Source organism: Sus scrofa, chromosome 4, assembly GCF_054392235.1.
Source record: "Sus scrofa isolate SSC_HxYL_T2T_F1_AM1 chromosome 4, Sscrofa_HxYL_maternal_Yorkshire_Landrace_v2.0, whole genome shotgun sequence".
Lineage (NCBI taxonomy): Eukaryota > Metazoa > Chordata > Mammalia > Artiodactyla > Suidae > Sus > Sus scrofa.
In genome coordinates, this window is record NC_139386.1 from 116,099,300 (window position 1) to 116,116,196 (window position 16,897).

Genomic DNA, 16,897 nt, shown 5'->3' on the forward strand with positions numbered 1-16,897 from the left:
ACTGTTATCATGGGAATTGTCCCTGTCTCTAGACTGTTCTGAAAACCAAGAGGGCAATTCTATGAAGCACTTAGTCCAGGCTTGGCACATAGAAATGCCACATTAATGTGAGTTTCCTTTCTTAAGAGTTTAGACTTTATCTTGTAAGCAGGGGTGATGTCCAAAGTATTTAAGCACCCCTGAAACCTAGGTACCACTCAATCAAAACATGTAAATCACAGCCAACCGGCTGAGGGAATTCTTTTTCGGGAAGTAAGCATCCTCTACTGTTGTGAAGGAAAGCCCTGAAGCAGGAAAATCCAGCTGTCCTGGGAAATGGTGGGTCTTTTATTTCCTCTAGGATTTTATCTACATCGAGTCCATAATAATCCACATCATACCCAAATAAGCTAATTTCACCTGTCTTGGCAGGGTCATTATTATGTGGCTGGCCTCAGTGCCACCCAAGAAAAACCTGAACCGGGAGTTCCCGTTGTGGCACAGTGGTTAACGAATCCGACTAGGAACCATGAGGTTGCGGGTTCGGTCCCTGCCCTTGCTCAGTGGGTTAACGATCCGGCGTTGCCGTGAGCTGTGGTGTAGGTCGCAGACGTGGCTTGGATCCCGAGTTGCTGTGGCTCTGGTGTAGACTGGTGGCTACGGCTCCGTTGGACCCCTAGCCTGGGAACCTCCATATGCCGCAGGAGCAGCCCAAGAAATAGCAAAAAGACAAAAAAAAACAAAAAAACAAAAACAAAAAACCTGAACCAGAAGGGAATGGAACTGACATGCTAAGTGTTCTCTTTTGATCCTCACCCCATCTTGGGAGGTAAAGCATCATGAGATGTGTTTTGTTCCTGTGGAATCCGAGGCTTTGGTTGATGGGTGCTGGGTCTGCATTGCTCCTAAGCACGCTCTTCTCTCTGTCACTCTGGAGTGCCAGAATCCTTTTCCTCTTCAGTTTAAGCTTCAAGGACATTTACCACTTCTCACTCACCCATCCAGCCATCCAACTTATGTTAAAAAAAAAGAAAAGCTAGAAATTATGTTTTTATTTCACATACACACACAAATGTGACAGGAGATACCCATCCTGTAACAAACTACAAATTTATGGAATACAGAGCAAAAAGGAAATCCAGGCAGTCTTGAGGAGACCAAAATTGAGTTTCACAACGTTGAAAAATCCATTACAAAGTCTCTGTTGTATAAATATAGTCAGTCTTTAATATAGAGTGAGACTGAAAAAAAAAAAAAAAAAAGGTTTGTTAACATAAGAAATCCCCTGGTCCTTGAGTCACCATCTTCTTCATTTGTATTCCCAGCCACATACAGGTGACACCTGCATGAGGAGAGTTACATGTGTCTTCTTGGACTCTAGGTAACCAAATAGGATTGAGTATTTTATCTCCCGAGCCCACATTCCCTCTCCCAATTGCTTGTGCAAAACACTGTAGTTTTTTCCCCACGTAAAATGTCTGTTCTAAATTTGAGTGTGATAATGGGTGCACAGTTCTGTGAGTATGCTAAAATCTATCAAATTATACTTTATTTTTTTTTTTTTACAGCTGCACTTGCAGCAAATGGAAGTTCCCAGGCAGCTAGGGGTTGAATCAGAGCTGCAGCTGCTGGCCTACGCCACAGCCACAGCCACGCTAGATACTTAACCCACTGAGTGAGACCAGGGATCAAACCTGCACCTCATGGATACTAGTTGGTTCCTAACCCACTGAGCCACAAGGGGAACTCCCCAAATTGTACATTTTAAATGAGCGAATCGTATGGTATTTGAATTACATCTCAGCAGAGCTATTAAACAGTATCTAATGCGTCTAAGCTGTTTAGGGAGCATCAGGTGACCCCGACAGCATAGCTCATGAGTTCCTGGCAGGACACAGGGACGATCTGCTGAAGCATTATGACTAAATCAGTGGAGTTTGAGGTTGCTCTGGGGGAACTCACTTTCAAGATCAGAATAAAGAAGTCAGCAGGTATGTACTTTTTCCATCTGACTCTAGAATAATCTAAAGACCTTCTGTGGCTTTTGTCACAAAAGAAAGCTGTTCCCTGGAAAAGCAGATGCCTGGGGTATTGTTGATGCTACAGAAAACTTTAGGCTGGAGCTCAGAAGCTAGCTATCTGCATCCATCAGGAGAAATTCCAACACAGCCACAGGTTCTGAAAGCCTGAATCCTACAAGAGGAGGGAGGATTTAGATACCAAAGAAAAGCTTCTAGATTTATTGAACCAAAGGAACAGCCTGCCTTCAGTGGTGCTGTTGTTGGCCAGACATCGAAGCTGGGATCCAGTTCTCACTGTCTCTTTTATAAGACCATCTGCAGGGCAGCAGTGGCCAATCAGATCAGCAAAACATCATGTGACAGACAAACCACCGAGAAGTGCCATTTCTGTCCTTTACCTAACATCTGGTCAACAAATGGCCATTTGAGAAAGGGGACAGTCACAAACTATGGGCAATTGGACCCTTGACCAAGGACGGTCATTTTAGTCTGCTAGTGAGGGAAAGAGAATTGCCATTGGTAGGAAGAAAAAGAGAATTTAAACTCTTGCTCCAGTTTTACCATCCTAGATGCATAAAGGTCATTGCTTATACTTGGTGTGGAAGTGGAGAAAAGGGCCACAGAGGAGGTTCACTTTATTCACCTTTCAAAAGTGGGTGCTACCAAAACCCGGGGCCACAGGTCTCTTTAGTTTTTTAGCACATGAAGGAAATGAGAATGGGAAAAAGGGGAGGACAGGGAATTGAAAGTGGGAAGGGTCCCAGTTTGGTGAACACTTTGTCCATCTCCCCCAGGCTTTCCTACTTGAAGACTTGATTTGGATCTGGTGCTGGGGCAGGGACTGGAAGTCCATGCCTTTCTTGGGCAGCCTAGAGGTTGTTTATTCTGTGGCTGAGCAGATGAATTCAGGTTAGAAGCAGACATCATGGCCACCTCAGGCCCCTCCTGTTGTGGGCTGGCTCCCCCACATGGCCCCATTAAAACCTTCACCTCCGTGTGTTCTTTCAAAACATGATACACCCGTGCCCTAATATGGCCCAAGCCTCTAGGAACAGGGGCCTCAAGGATGAGGACTCTTACTCACTGGCAGTGTGCTTCCTCTCTGGGGTGGTGATGGAAGAATGGATCCATCAGGGCATTTTCTCAAGGAACTTTCTCTGTGACTCTGGTGAGAATATTTATAGCTTCCTTAAGAAAAGGGAATGATGTACCTAGTTTAAAAAACAAAAAACCTTCCGCCTTGCCTCTTTTTGTGCTTATCAAGTCTTTTCTCACCCAGGCCTTACTCCTCTGCCCTCCACCCATCCATTATACCCATTTGCGCTGGTGTCCAGGAGAGCTGAGTCCAGGCCACCACGAGGGGATGCCAGTACCTCCTGAGCCAGCCTCTCCTAAGTCATGGGCTGAGGGCAAGTGGTCAGGGAAACTCCCAGCTGCCTCTGCCCTTAAATAAGAGGCCAGAGGAAGTCATCTCTATACTTAAGAAGAGAGAAATAGTTTCATTCCGGAGCTCTAAGAAATATGAGCCGATGAAGCGATGGTTCCGAAGGCTGGACCATTTTGGGAAACAAGATGCAAGCAAGGGAGTAATATAAACAAAGTGTGGGTATATTTGGCAGGTTTGAGGCAAGCAGAAAGGAGGGTTCAGGGATTCTATTAAAAAACAAAACAAAGATCTGAAATTCAAACTTCTGATAAGGCCACAATGAAGAGGTTTCCAGCAGTGGGTGTGGCAGGAAGCTGGCACCCACATTGCCACAGGTTTAGAAGGTGCTGTGCCCGGCGAGGAGGCAGGTGCAGCAGGGCAGTGCCCCTCACAGGTCCATGTCTGGGCCTCCTGACGAGGTCTTCAGTGGCACCGAGTCAAATCCATCAGGAGTCCTCTGAAAGAGAGATGGTGACAGGAGCTGGCTGCTGCACGTGGACAAGTTTGGGGAACAAAGGAGAGAAATGGAAAAACAGGTGACAGAAGGAACCCTCAGGAAATTCCTGCTTGCAGTGCCTTTGTGGAAACATGAGCCATAAGATCTCTTCTCTTCTTCTTGTTCCCTTCAGTCAGAGGATAAGAAGCATCTCTAAAACCCTTGCTTCACATCTTTGCAGTTTCTAGAACTTCCAGAAACACCCAAGGATCCCAGGGTAAGTAGTTTTCCCATTAAAAAAAAAAAAAAAAAAAAGTCAAGGTCTCGGGGAGGCCGGGGGAGTCACCCTGGAAGGTCAGTACAAAGAAGTGAGATTCAGCAAAGCCAGTACCTACCTGCCTGCCTGCCTTTCCTCGCCATCCCTCCAGTCCCGTCCTTTCCCCTTCCCACCCAGTTTGGACGAACTGGTTCAGAGCAGTAGTGAGCTGTGGGTGCTGGCAGAGTAGGGCTGCAGAGGGCAGTGGCCCTGGAGCTGTTGCTGGAATCCTTTCTGCTTGCCTCACGCCCAGCAACAGTGTTGCCTATGTTACATGTATGAGCTTCCAACTCATGCACCTGCCCACATAGAGTCAACTCTCCCAGCTCAGAATTGCTCAGGGATGAAGAGCTTAAGACTTGGCCATGACTCAACCCCAAAAGGACTGCACCCTGATATCTGGATTACAGCACCCTCCACTGGCCAAAGGAGAGCCTCACTTTCACCAGAAGTTGATCCTAGAGATCACCACCCCCCCCCCAAAAAAAAAATGGGGCGGGGGAGAGGGAGGATTTTTACAACACGGATGGTCCAATACTCCTAGAAGTTAAAAGGCCCAAACAGTCCATCCCTGGGAGTGCGTACTGGGAGAGAAGGAAGCTTGTAAAGGGCCCCAGAAGAAAGCGTGGAAGCACAGAAAGCAGAAGCCAGGTGCAGAAGCACAGAAAGCAGGACAGTGGTCCCTAAATGGCATGGGGCCATTCGGTGTCCCAGGACTGGTGTCTTCTCCAGTGCTCCAGGCTGAGCTCAGTGCACTGGCCAGGGTCCCTACCTTGGAGGTAAACGATCTGATCTTGCCAAAAAGTGACTTCTTGCTGGTGAAGATAAGGTCGTCCTCCACGTCCTCGCCTTCCATGATGGCACAGCTGTCAGCTGCTGGCAGGTCACAGTCCTTGAGGGTAGCGTTCATCACCAGCTTGGAATACTTGTACTCCAGTCTAGGAAACAAGGGGATGGGAAAGATGGGACATCAAAGTATGGAATGCAGGGGGAAGAAGGAGAAAGGCTGGGCCATAAACAGATATTCCCATGCCGTGGGTAACAGAGCTGAAGCGTACCACAATGGCATTGGGCTGGCCATATAGCTAAGGAATCTTGTCTCCCAGATCAGTGATATTTTTTCCTTAAGTCTAGCTGTTTCTGTGACCTCAAAGCTTAATAGAAATAATGGAACTGTGAAGTCATTGTTTTCATTTTTAACAATAACAAAACTAAGAATTCTCTTTGCTTTTCTTTTGAGAATCTAACAGCCATTCATAGAATGCCATGTGATACCATCCCTGTTTAGGAGTCAGGATAACTAAGGAAAAGTGGCTCAACAAGTCTCTGGTTGAAGCCCCAGAGAGAAACCCCAGGAGTTCCCTGGTGGCCTAGCCGTTAAGGATCTGGTGTTGTCACTGCTGTGGCACGGGTTTAATCCCTGACCATGGGTGGTGGGCACGACCAGAAAGAAAGAAGGAAAGCAAGGAAGAAAGGAAGAAGCAAGGAAGGAAGGAAGCAAAGAAGGCCCCATCAGTTTGTGCTCTCTCTAGACGCTCTCCTCCCAGCTCAGTGATCCAACCCCAGCCATCCCCACACTCCAACATCCCACCACGTACTTTCGATTCTTTTTCCAGAAGTAACAGGTCAAGACGGTGAGCAGGATGGCAGTACAGGTGCCTGCAGAGATGCCCACTTTCAGCCAGAAGTCTATCGTTTTGCAGATGGTGACTCTCTGCTCAGGCAGGGAGATGCCACCCGAGCACAGCTTTGGTTCACGCCACACGTAAGTGGTCTTCTATTGGGGAGAAAAACAAGGAACTCAGACACCACCTTCCCGTCTCTCCTGGGAAGCCCCCACACAGCGAAACCTACCTGGATCCCGGCTGTGCAGCTACTGACGATGGTATGGTAGTCGGCAGCTGAGCAGAGCGGGCAAGCGGCCACGCTCTCCCACAGGAAGTGGAAGTTACAGCCGTCACAGGTCCCATCGGAGCACGTGCTGGCAGAGCAGAAAGGAGATGTGAGCACTCACTCGCTGGGCTGCTGGGAAGATCTGGCTGAAGTCCTCTCAGATAGAGCTTGCCTGATACATCCTCTCCTTGCCAAACTGTTGGCTCCACCAGGATCCTTCCAACTAGCCCTTAACCCAGGCTTTGCTCTCCGATTTCCCTGATGAGAAGAGGCCTTCCTGGCCTCCCCCAGGCTCCCGTCCTCTGCCCACTTTTGCTGCTGACCTCAGATGAGAGCTAACGTAAGCTGTCTGAGCTCTAGCGTGGCTGCCCAAATAAGCCCTCAGAGGCTCCGCTTCTCCCCGTGGACATGTGACATTTTCCAAGAGTCACTTTGATGCAGCTTCCCTGGTGGGGGAGGGTTCAGGAATGAACCTCAGGCTATGTGTCACATTCTTTACTGAGATGTTCGCCACAAGGACAGGATTCTCAGGGTGAGGGGATAGAAGGGTACGGAGGGTGGGGAGCAGGACAGTGTTTTGACACCACTGCTGAGTCAGAAGGTCTTGCTCGGCTCCCCGTCTCCCTGATCAGTGGTTGTCTATGAGCAGCATCTCCCAAACCACCTTCCTCAAGACACCAGTGCCCCTCAAGAGGTTAGTTGGTGTTATATGAAATAAAAGGGAGGTGGGGGGGGTCTATAATCAATCAAATTAGTGCACTCAGCTATTAAACTCAGACGTGGGTCTTTCAGTTGGGGGGAGATTCCTAGGATTTCCTAAACCTTTACTCATCCTCATGATAATATCAAGTCCTGCCAGACACCAGGGCAAGTCCTCAAACTTCATTGCCTCCTTTAACCCTCACAACGACCCCCTGAAGAAATGTATTACTATCCTCATTTTACAAGAAAGGAGGAAGAGCCCTAAAGAAGAACTGTATCCATAACAGAGCTAGTAAGTGGAGGAAGGGAATTGGATCTGGCTCTCAGCCGCAGCAGTTAGTCACTTTGCTGGGTTGCTGTCCCCATGGTGGTCAGGGAGAGCCAAGGTAGCTTTGACTCTTCCTTCTGCTCCCTTCTTGACATCTAAAGATCAAGGATTTAGAACCGTGACTGCATTCCCAAGAGCCCACGAATAGATCTCGGATGGTCTCCTCTTCTGATCTTTTTCAGTCATCTTTGGTTCCTGGGACCGAATGAGGCCAAGGAAGGGAGACTTTGTTACATGCCTTTACCTTGGCAGCAGCAGACTTCCAGGAGCAGGTTTCAGGGGACTGCATCTGAGGCGGATGGTGGTTGATCTCCCAGAACTGCAGGACTGGGTCACATCATTGGACCTGCAGAGAAAGCAGCCACCATGGGGGAGCGAGTCACTCATCTGTGCCATTGGAGAGCCACGAACTCAACATGGAACAGTTCCCTCGCTGGGGAAGTCAGGACTTGTGTCTAGCCTGACACACAGGAGAGAGTGGGGCTCAGGGAGATCTGGTTAAGGGGAAATGCACTGGTCTAGAAAGGCTGGCAAGTGCATGAGCCTTCCTAGGAGCCTCCTTAGGTGGGAAGGGTCGTCATCCAATACTCCTCCCCGCCGCCAGGGGCAGACCTGCCCCAGTAAGGCCCAAGAAGCTGGCGTGGGAAACTCCCAGCCTTTCGTGCTCATGGCTGGGCGGATCTGCTAGACCTTGGATGTGTTCTGGCTTGATAAGTAGTAGGTGGCGAGAGAGGGAGGGACGCCACAGAGATTGCAGAGGAGCCCTGGGTTGCACTGGCCTTTGCCTGGCCTCTCATTTTCACCTATAAAAGAAGATCACGTCCGGTATTCCCAAGGACTCCGGGTGGAAAAGTTCAGCTGGGGAGGTGATTCCATCCAGAGTCATAGCTGTTGTCACCCCTGCCAAATCAGAGCTCCTGTTTAGTTCTCACTAGTAGCATTTAGCTGGCACCCACTTCAGTTCTTTCCGTACCTGCCCACATCCCTCCTTCCTTCATCCCCTCCCATCCCTGGGTGGCTCATGAAAGAGGGGACCACAGGTTTGTCAGTGGCCCCGTGGGCACTTGGTCCCCCAGCATGGAAGAGAAACCAGGTCGGGAGGTTGGGTCCCTCCTCTGGGGCCTCTTCCCTCAGAGCCTGGCAGCCTCACTCCCTCTCCTACAGATGCACGCTCACACAGGCTAGAGCACCTGTGCTACTCACCAATGAGTCGATCGGCGAGGCTGACAGGCTGCGAGGACACTCCGGCCTTGTAGCCTGTCACCTCCGAGGGAATGATGACCACCTGGCAGATGTAGGCCGAGATGGATTTGGAGAAACCCGACTCGCCATCAGGAATCCGGAGGTCGGTGACATTGTCCGTGCACACAGACATCTTCTTACCCTGGGGACGTGGGGAAAAGTGTGGAGGGGTGAGTGGTACAGAGGAACTCCCACAAGCTCCCCAAAGGCAATAGGGAACAGTTTTCGCACATCTAAAATTTCAGCCTTCCAGGAGTATGTTGCAGTGGAATGATTCATCCCAGTTCTAATTGCAAGACAGATTTAAAGCTGAGAATAAGGCCCAGGTGTCCTAGTTTCTCACACTCTGGCTCAGAGATCCCCAGTCTTGTTTGCTTGGAGTCCCCAGGGAGCCCTGTGTGAGAAGGGTTGTGATGGTGGCAGCCCATGTGGGGATCCCACCTACCAGCCCACCTGTTAAGGGCCTTCTGTACCTAGATACTGAAATGTGTAACTGATCCCATGAGAATTACTTGAACACCTGGCCTGGTTCACATTCCTTCTCTGGGTCTTCCTCGGAGCTCATCTTGGAAGCTCTTTCCAGACAGAGTCTCCCAGGGGGTTAAAACAGACCCCATAGTCAGCCCTCTCTCTATCTCAAAGGAACACATCTTAGGACCAATTGGAACCTATTCCATTTAAAAGTATTTATCAATAGAAGATTGCTTTTCCTCCAGTCTTTAACAACCCAAACTGTACAGAACTCTAGAAGACGGTAGGATTGAGACGCCTTCCTCGAGATTTTGTAACAAAAGAAACATTGAGATATTGTTCCTTCTAAGGTCCTTAATTTTATAGAATATCAATATACAACTTGCTTGCTAATATGAAATCATTTGTTCAATATTTGAAATTTAAGTGGGCTAAGCATTTATTTTTAAAATTATTGTTATAGTTGATTTACAATATTCTGTTAATTTTTACTGTACAGCAAAGTGACCCAGATATATATACTTATATATAGGCAACCTTTTTTCACATTATCTTCCATCATGTTCCATCACAAGTGGTTAGATATAGTTCCCTGTGCTATACAGCAGGATCTCATTGCTTATCTACTCCAAAGGAAATAGTTTGCATCTACTAACCCCAAACTCCCAGTCCATCCCATTCCCTTCCCCTTGGCAACTACAAGTCTGTTCTCCATGTCCACGAGTTTGTTTCTTTTCTGTAGATAGATTCATTTTGTGCAGTATATTAGATTCCAGATATAAGTGATATCGCATGGTATTTGTCTTTCCCTTTCTGACTTATTTCACTTAGCACGAGAGTCTCTAGTTCTATCCTGGACTAAGCATTTAGAAGGTAGGAATTTCAATGTTATAAATTTTAGTACAAATAGAGCTAAGTTGCTAAATCTGTTATCTCAGTTTATTTTCAGAATTGTAAGAAGTAGATAAAGAACATGAGAATGGAAGGAAATCTTTACATTATATAAGAATTCCCGTTGTGGCTCAGCAGTAACAAACCCCACTGGTATCTATTAGAACATAGGTTCCACAGTAGGATAAGCATCCGGCCTTGCTGTGAACTGCGGTGTAGGTCAGAGACACAGCTCAGGAGTTCCAGTCGCGGCTCAGTGGTTAACGAATCTGACTAGGAACCATGAGGTTGTGGGTTTGATCTCTGGCCTTGCTCAGTGGGTTAAGGATCCAGCTTTGTGATGGGCTGTGGTGTAGGTCGCAGACGTGGCTCGGATCCCACGTTGCTGTGGCTGTGGTGTAGGCCCACAGCTACAGCTCCAATTAGATCCCTAGCCTGGGAATCTCCACGTGCCACAGGAGCGGCCCTAGAAAAGGCAAAAAGACCAAAAAAAAAAAAAAAAAAAAACCGAAAAAACAAAGATGCAGCTCAGATTTGGCTTTGTTGTGGTCGTGGTGTAGGCTGGCAGCTGCAGCTCAAATTGGACCCCTAGCCTGGGAACTTCCATATGCTGCAGATAGGGCCCTAAAAAAGACCAAAAAAAAAAAAAAAAAAAAAAATCTCCAAATTCCCATCTTCCCTCTCCCAACTCACTGAATGAACTTTTACTTCCTGGGGCTTGTTTTAATAAGTCTCAATTCCCAAGTTATCACTGTCACTTCTAAGGCTTTCTTCTAACTTCTTCAAAGACTTTCAAAAAACAAGGTAGAGACATCTGTGTCTAATCTTTCATAGATTAGTTTATTTTTTGGCATGTTCTCTCTATATACACAAATCAACTTCTTTTTTTCCTTTCCCTTTTTGGCTATGCCCACAGCATGCAGAAGCTCTGGAAGTTCCTAGGCCAGGGATCAAACTTATACCACAGCAGTAACCTGAGTGACAGCAGTGATAATACAGGATCCCTAATGCACTGTGCACCATGGAACTCCCAACAAATCAACTTCTTTGCATGCTGCTGTGGTGTAGAGGCCTTAGCTCCACCCAGAGTCACAGACTCAAGATGCTCTTGATTTCGTAATATTTGAAACTAACTTTCCAACCACTAAAGACTTGTTTGTAATTTAGTCAAGCACAGTCACGGTGTGATTTCCCTTTACATGTCTGCCTTTGAATTTTGGACCCACAATATTTGCAACAGTGTGAAATGCTGATGGTAACATGCACTATCAGCAAAGATACATATAGATGAACTAAGAATATTTTATCCAGCCTCTAGAAAACAAGTGACATGTGCCATGATTACTGAAGACTACTTTTTTTTTTTTTTGCTTTTTAGGGCTGCACCTACAGCATGTGGAGGTTCCCAGGCTAGGGAGAGGTTGAATCAGAGCTACGGCTGTCAGCCTACACTACAGACACAGCAACACAGGATCTGAGCCATGTCTGCGACCTACACCACAGCTCATGGCGAAGCCTGGATCCTTAACCCACTGAGTGAGGCCAGGGATTGAACCTGCATCCTCATGGATCCTAGTCACCTAGTCAGGTTGGTTAACCACTCAGCCACGAAGGAAACTCCTTGAAGACTACTTTCTTAAGGGGAAAAAAAATAAAAAGCTCTATCCTGGGTAGTTTTTTTTTTCTTTTAATTGAAGTAGAGTTGATGTACGTGCATAGTTTTTGTATAATCATTTTGAGGGAAAAAGGTCAGAGAAGAGTAAGTGTACACCTTATTTTAAATACTTTCATTTTCCTAAATGTTTATAATCCAAATGATTTGATTTTAGAGACAAAAGTCCCCAGGGAAAATAATAATTTTAAAACCTCTGTCTGCTCAGTGTTCTGCAGTAACCTATGTGGGAAGAAAGAACGGATATCTGTTTATATATAACTGATTCGCTTTACCATACACCTGAAACTAATACAACATTGTAAATCAACTGTACTCCACTCCAATACAAATATTTTGAAATATGTATATATATATATATATTTTTTTTAGGGTCACACGTGTGGCATATGGAGGTTCCTAGGCTAGGGGTTGAGTCGAAGCCACAGCTGCCAACCTACACCACAGCCACAGCCACTCTAGATCCAAGCCATGTCTGCAACTTATGCCACAGCTTGCAGCAACACTGGATCCCTAACCCATTGAGCAAGGCCAGGGATTAAACCCAGATCCTCATGCATCCTGTTGGGTTCTTAACTGGCTGAGCCATAATGGGAACTCCTAACATTTTTCATTATAAGAAAAAAAACAGGAGTTCCAGTCGTGGTGCAGTGGTTAACGAATCCGACCAGGAACCATGAGGTTTCGGGTTTGATCCCTGGCCTTGCTCAGTGGGTTAAGGATCCAGCGTTGCTATGGTGTAGGTCACAGACGCAGCTCGGATCTGGCATTGCTGTGGCTCTGGCGTAGGCAAGCAGCAACAGCTCCGATTAGACCCCTAGCCTGAGAACCTCCATATGTTGAGGGAGCGGCCTTAGAAAAGGCAAAAAGACAAACAAACAAACAAACAAAAAACAACCTTTGAATCTCCTCAATCCTCTGCTTGAATCTCCTGTGTCCTCTCTGGCCTCTGATCCACTGCCCCCACCCCTGTCCTCACACCATCAGCACCTGCGCACCTTACCTGGTTTCCGCAGAGACTGAGGGTAAAGTGGTGGAAATACTTCAACCCTTTGGAAGTGAAGCTCGGCCCTCCAGCCAGAGAGACAGTGTTTCCCAAAGCCAAGAAGTTGTAGTCAAAAGTCCGGGTCGTAGTGTTGACTGAGAAGGTACAATCATTGTAGCACAGAGAGTGGATCTGAGAGGAAAGGGGTGTGTTAGGCCTTGAGGGGGCTTGGCGGAGAGGGGCAGGACTCTCCCCAGCCTGGTCCAGCCCACAGAGGGGGGTGGGGTAAAAGAAGAGGAAGAACGGATTGGTGGGCAGTAAAAGATGTGAAACAGAGTGCCCTGGGGGTCTGGTGGTTGGGGGTTCAGTGCTTTCACTGCTGTGAGCCAGGTTCCATCCTTGGTCTGGGAACTGAGATCCCATATCAAGCTGCTGCGGGCTGCAGCCTACACAAATAAATAAATAAAAGAAAAAGAAAAGATCCGAAACAGAGGCTAGTGGGGTCTATGTACCTCTCGCCATTCAATCATTAGCATATATACAATGTACAAACCCAGACTTCTTTTTCAGTAGGTAGTTTGGTCACATTCTGGAGCCTTCTTCCTTTGCCTAGGTTATATCTCTGAAGACATGAACTAGCCCTTCTTACGTGCAAGCAGAAGACAACAGGGGGCTAACTGGAAGAAGGGTGTCTAGATGGCAGAAGAGCAGCTACAAGCCTGGTCCCCTCCCCCATTTAAAAATCACTGAGCCCCAGGCTCCTTTGCCCCAGGCTTTCTGCGAGAAACTGAACCATAAACCCCTTCCTTGCTTGTCTTAAGGTCCCCATGCAGGAGTGGCCTTACTGTCAGTCCCTCCCCGAGCAGCAGAGGGAGCCCTGGAGGAGGATGTTTGTGGCAAGTCCAAGGTGCCCCAGAGAGGCCGCCAGGGATCTGCAGGATTGATGCATTTACTGCACAGCTAAACTGAGCGATGTCTGCAGACTCTATAAACAATGTCTTACGCACAGGGATGTGTGTCCCTGTGGTTGTGATCAGTTTTAAACAAGTTTGTTTAAAAGCATTAATGAATCACTAAGAGCTTTTGGTCGCAGTATGTTCTTAGATTCAGACAGCGTGTTGGGGCAACAGCACTGCTGTTCCACTTTAGAAGAAACCCCTGAGAGAGGAGACAGCACTGCCAATTAATGGTATGTCCCAGCAAAGCTAGGCTACCTTCCCCCAGAAGAGGGGGCATGATAAGGGGCTGCATTGAAGTTGGCTGAATTTGAGCCACAGGTCCCATTACTCCTTCCCTTCAGGTCGCTGCACAGATGCCAGAGAACCCTCTGCACCAGGTCACAGATCTCCCATCCCCTGAAGAGGAGACTTGTCCATGACTGAGGCCCAGACCATGAAAACCAAGCTAAGAACTCTCCACCCGAGGTCAGAGCCTGGATGGGCATCCTCTAGGAGTGTACCAGGCGGGGGGAGTCCTTGGGTATCAGCCCCTCGAGAACCCCCACCCTCTGAGGTGGCCCATCCAGATGGCCAAGGGTAGCATGCACGGCCCACTGCTGGCACCTTGTTGCTCTTGGTCCCTGGACCACAGCGTATGCAGGCTTGGGCGCCGTAAGGCTGGTGGGCTTTCAGGATTGTGTTAGGCGGGCAGGAGTGGCAGGTTCCTGAATCCCGATCAATATAGTAGCCGGCAGGGCAAGAGGTGCAAGAGGAGCCCAGGTCAGAGGCCTCCAGGGCACAAGGACGGCAGTAGGAAGCCACCCCATCCATAACGTTGGTGACATTGATGGAGTAGATCTTGGCCACGTCATTGGTGTACTTTCTCCCCTGGAAATAAAGAGACAAGAGGAGAGTGGGCCAAGGCCTGAGCAGCAGCAGTTGAGTGCTCTGGACCTAGAGCATGAGCTAACCTATGATGCCTGAGAAAAATCTTTAGAAGCATTCGTGTCATTTTATCTATCTATCTATCTATCTATCTATCTGTCTATCTATCTATTTATATTGGCCACACCCACAGCATGTGGAAGTTCCCGGGCCAGGGATTGAACCTGAACCACAGCGGCAACCCAAATCTCTGCAGTGACAATGCTGGATCCTTAACTCATTGCACCACAAGAGAACTCCTACATTTGCGTCTTTTTTTTTTTTTTTTTTTTTTTTTGGTCTTTTTTTTAGGGGGCTGCACCCGCGGCATATGGAAGTTCCCAGGCTAGGGGTTGAATCAGAACTGCAGTTGCCGGCCTACACCACAGCCACGGCAACATGGGATCCAATCCATGTCTGTGACCCACACCACAGCTCACAGCAACGTGCCAGATCCTTAACCCACTGAGTGAGGCAAGGGATCAAAACTCATCCTCATGGATACTACTCAGATTCTTAACCCACGAAGCCACAAGGGGAACTCCCCATTTGTGTCATTTTAAAATGAGACTGAACAGTTTAAATGACATATAAAAATATTAAGTACCATGGGGATATATGCAGTAGATACTCATATTTTAAAAAAGCACTTTTTTCCTTATACAAGAAAAAAAGTATTTATGGAGAAATAAAGGCTAGGAGATACTCCATATGTTAACTGGGTTATCTCTGGGTAGTAGGATTGTGGGTGATTTTCTTCTTTTTTGCTCATGTCTTTAAAAAAATTTTTTGGTCTCACCCACGGCATGTGGAAGTTCCCATATCAGGGATCAAATGCATGCCACAGGAGCGACCTGAGCCTCTACAGTGGCAATGCTGGATCCTTAACCCTCTCTGCCACAAGGGAACTCCCTGTTTCTGTCTCCTAAGTTTTCTTGCAGTGAGACTGCATTACTCTGGGTTAAGAAGAGAAAACCGAGTTACTATTATTATTATAAACAAGAACAGGGCTGAATAGGGTATATCTGATCAGGCATCACACGTGGCCTCAGGGCAGGGTCTGCTCAGGAGGGAGAGGTAATTTTAGGAGTGTGCAGTGTCATCTTCCCCTGGAAGTTATTTGGACAAGGCGAGATGCTCCTTAGGGGGCCGGAAGAGGCAGTTCTCTGCTTGACTGCTTAGAGTCTTCTAATCCTTGGATTCTGAAGCTCAAGCTCATACTTAAGCTAATGCTAGGCACTCTCCCAGGTCAGAGGTCCCCGCTGGGAGCTGGGGGGGTCTGAGGCAGGGGAGGGTCTTACTGTCTCATGAGATGTGGTCCTCTGGAAGGCCCAGGTGAAGCTCATGGTTGTGTTCTCCTGGATGATGTAGGTATAGGACTGTTTGCCTTTGGAACCTTTCCAGGTCTCCACCGGACTGTTGGTCCTAGAATTCACACCCTGAACCCAAGACAGATGAGTGAAGAAGGCATCATAGCTGGGTGGCTGGAGGGGGAGAGGGTGCCCACACTGCTGCCATCCTGGGGGCCAGCAGTCAGTTAGACCCACGCTAAAGGGTGCAGCCCCTGACAGAGTCGGGCCCTTCCTCTGTGAAATCCCCATGAGCAAGGATGTCCGTTCTGTTGGTGCGCCAACGAGGCAGGGGGGCCAACCCTCCCAGTAGTCCCTGGAAGCACCAAAGCAGGCAAAGCCAGGACCACATACCACCATGAAGTAGAGCTCACAGTTCACGGAACAGTCGGTCTCAAAGACAAATGTGATCCTGGCCACCTCTTTATTCTCCGTGTCTGCCATCACCGACTGGGGACGTCTGCGGGGCAGAAATCCAAAGTCAGTCCCAGAGGCTAGATGGCAGCAAAGGGTCTGCTGGGGGATAGGACGAAGTTCCGAATATGTTGGAAAGAGCGCGGACTAAATCCAGTTCTGCCACACTAGCAGTGTGACCTTGACTTAGCCAAACTATAGTTTCCTCACCTGTAACACTAAAGTGATATCTTTCTTGTTTTCCTCCCATCATTGTGCTGAAATCCAAAGGCCCAGAAGATGTGGAAGTGCTTTGTAAAGCACTGCATGGTCTCGCTAGCAGGTGGTCTGCAGACCCACGGAATCAGGATCTATGCACTGCTGTGATTCCCAGGTGATTCATATGCACATTAAAGTTGCAATGTCAGGAGTTCCCATCGAGGCTCAGCGGAAATGAATCTGACTAACATCCCTGAGGACACAGGTGTGATCCCTGGCCTCACTCAGTGGGTTAAGGATCCAGCATTGCCGTGAACTGTGGTGTAGGTTGTAGATGTGGCTGGGATCCTGCATTGCTGTGGCATAGGCCGGCGGCTACAGCTCTGATTCAACCCCTAGCCTGGGAACCTCCATATGCCATGGGTGCAGCCTTTAAAAAAAAAAAAAAAAAGTTGCAATATCATAAGATGTCAATTATCTACAGTCACTGGGCAGCTCAACACCCCCACCCCAGCCCCAGGATAACAGGGGTTTTGCCTAGGTCGAATGAAAAAGTACTTCAACCTGTAATTTCCTTTATTTTTATTTTTTTGGCCACAATTGCGGAATCCAGAGATTCCTGGGACAGGGACTGAACCTGAGCCACAGTAGTGACAATGCCAAATCCTTAACCATTAGGCCACCAGGGAACTCCCAACTTGCAATTTCCTTA

General features: G+C 47.9%; 1 protein-coding gene across 2 annotated transcripts in view; it reads right to left on the reverse strand.

Annotated features, from left to right (window-relative positions):
- Positions 1-3,587: 3,587 nt before the first annotated feature.
- The window catches only part of ELAPOR1 (endosome-lysosome associated apoptosis and autophagy regulator 1), a 79,256-nt gene continuing 65,946 nt past the window's right edge, over positions 3,588-16,897 (reverse strand). The window contains exons 14-24 of one of the 2 annotated variants that reach the window (XM_085023747.1): positions 15,928-16,033; positions 15,526-15,663; positions 13,925-14,188; positions 12,381-12,554; positions 8,305-8,485; positions 7,905-8,001; positions 7,346-7,447; positions 6,033-6,159; positions 5,777-5,955; positions 4,951-5,116; positions 3,588-3,883 (exon numbers count right to left, since the gene is read on the reverse strand). In XM_085023747.1, the coding sequence (XP_084879873.1) occupies positions 3,815-3,883; positions 4,951-5,116; positions 5,777-5,955; positions 6,033-6,159; positions 7,346-7,447; positions 7,905-8,001; positions 8,305-8,485; positions 12,381-12,554; positions 13,925-14,188; positions 15,526-15,663; positions 15,928-16,033 (1,603 nt within the window). In that variant the 3' untranslated portion in view covers positions 3,588-3,814. Of the gene's footprint in view, positions 3,915-4,950; positions 5,117-5,776; positions 5,956-6,032; positions 6,160-7,345; positions 7,448-7,904; positions 8,002-8,304; positions 8,486-12,380; positions 12,555-13,924; positions 14,189-15,525; positions 15,664-15,927; positions 16,034-16,897 lie in introns of both variants that reach the window. The other variant, XM_005663592.4, reaches the window with a different exon arrangement.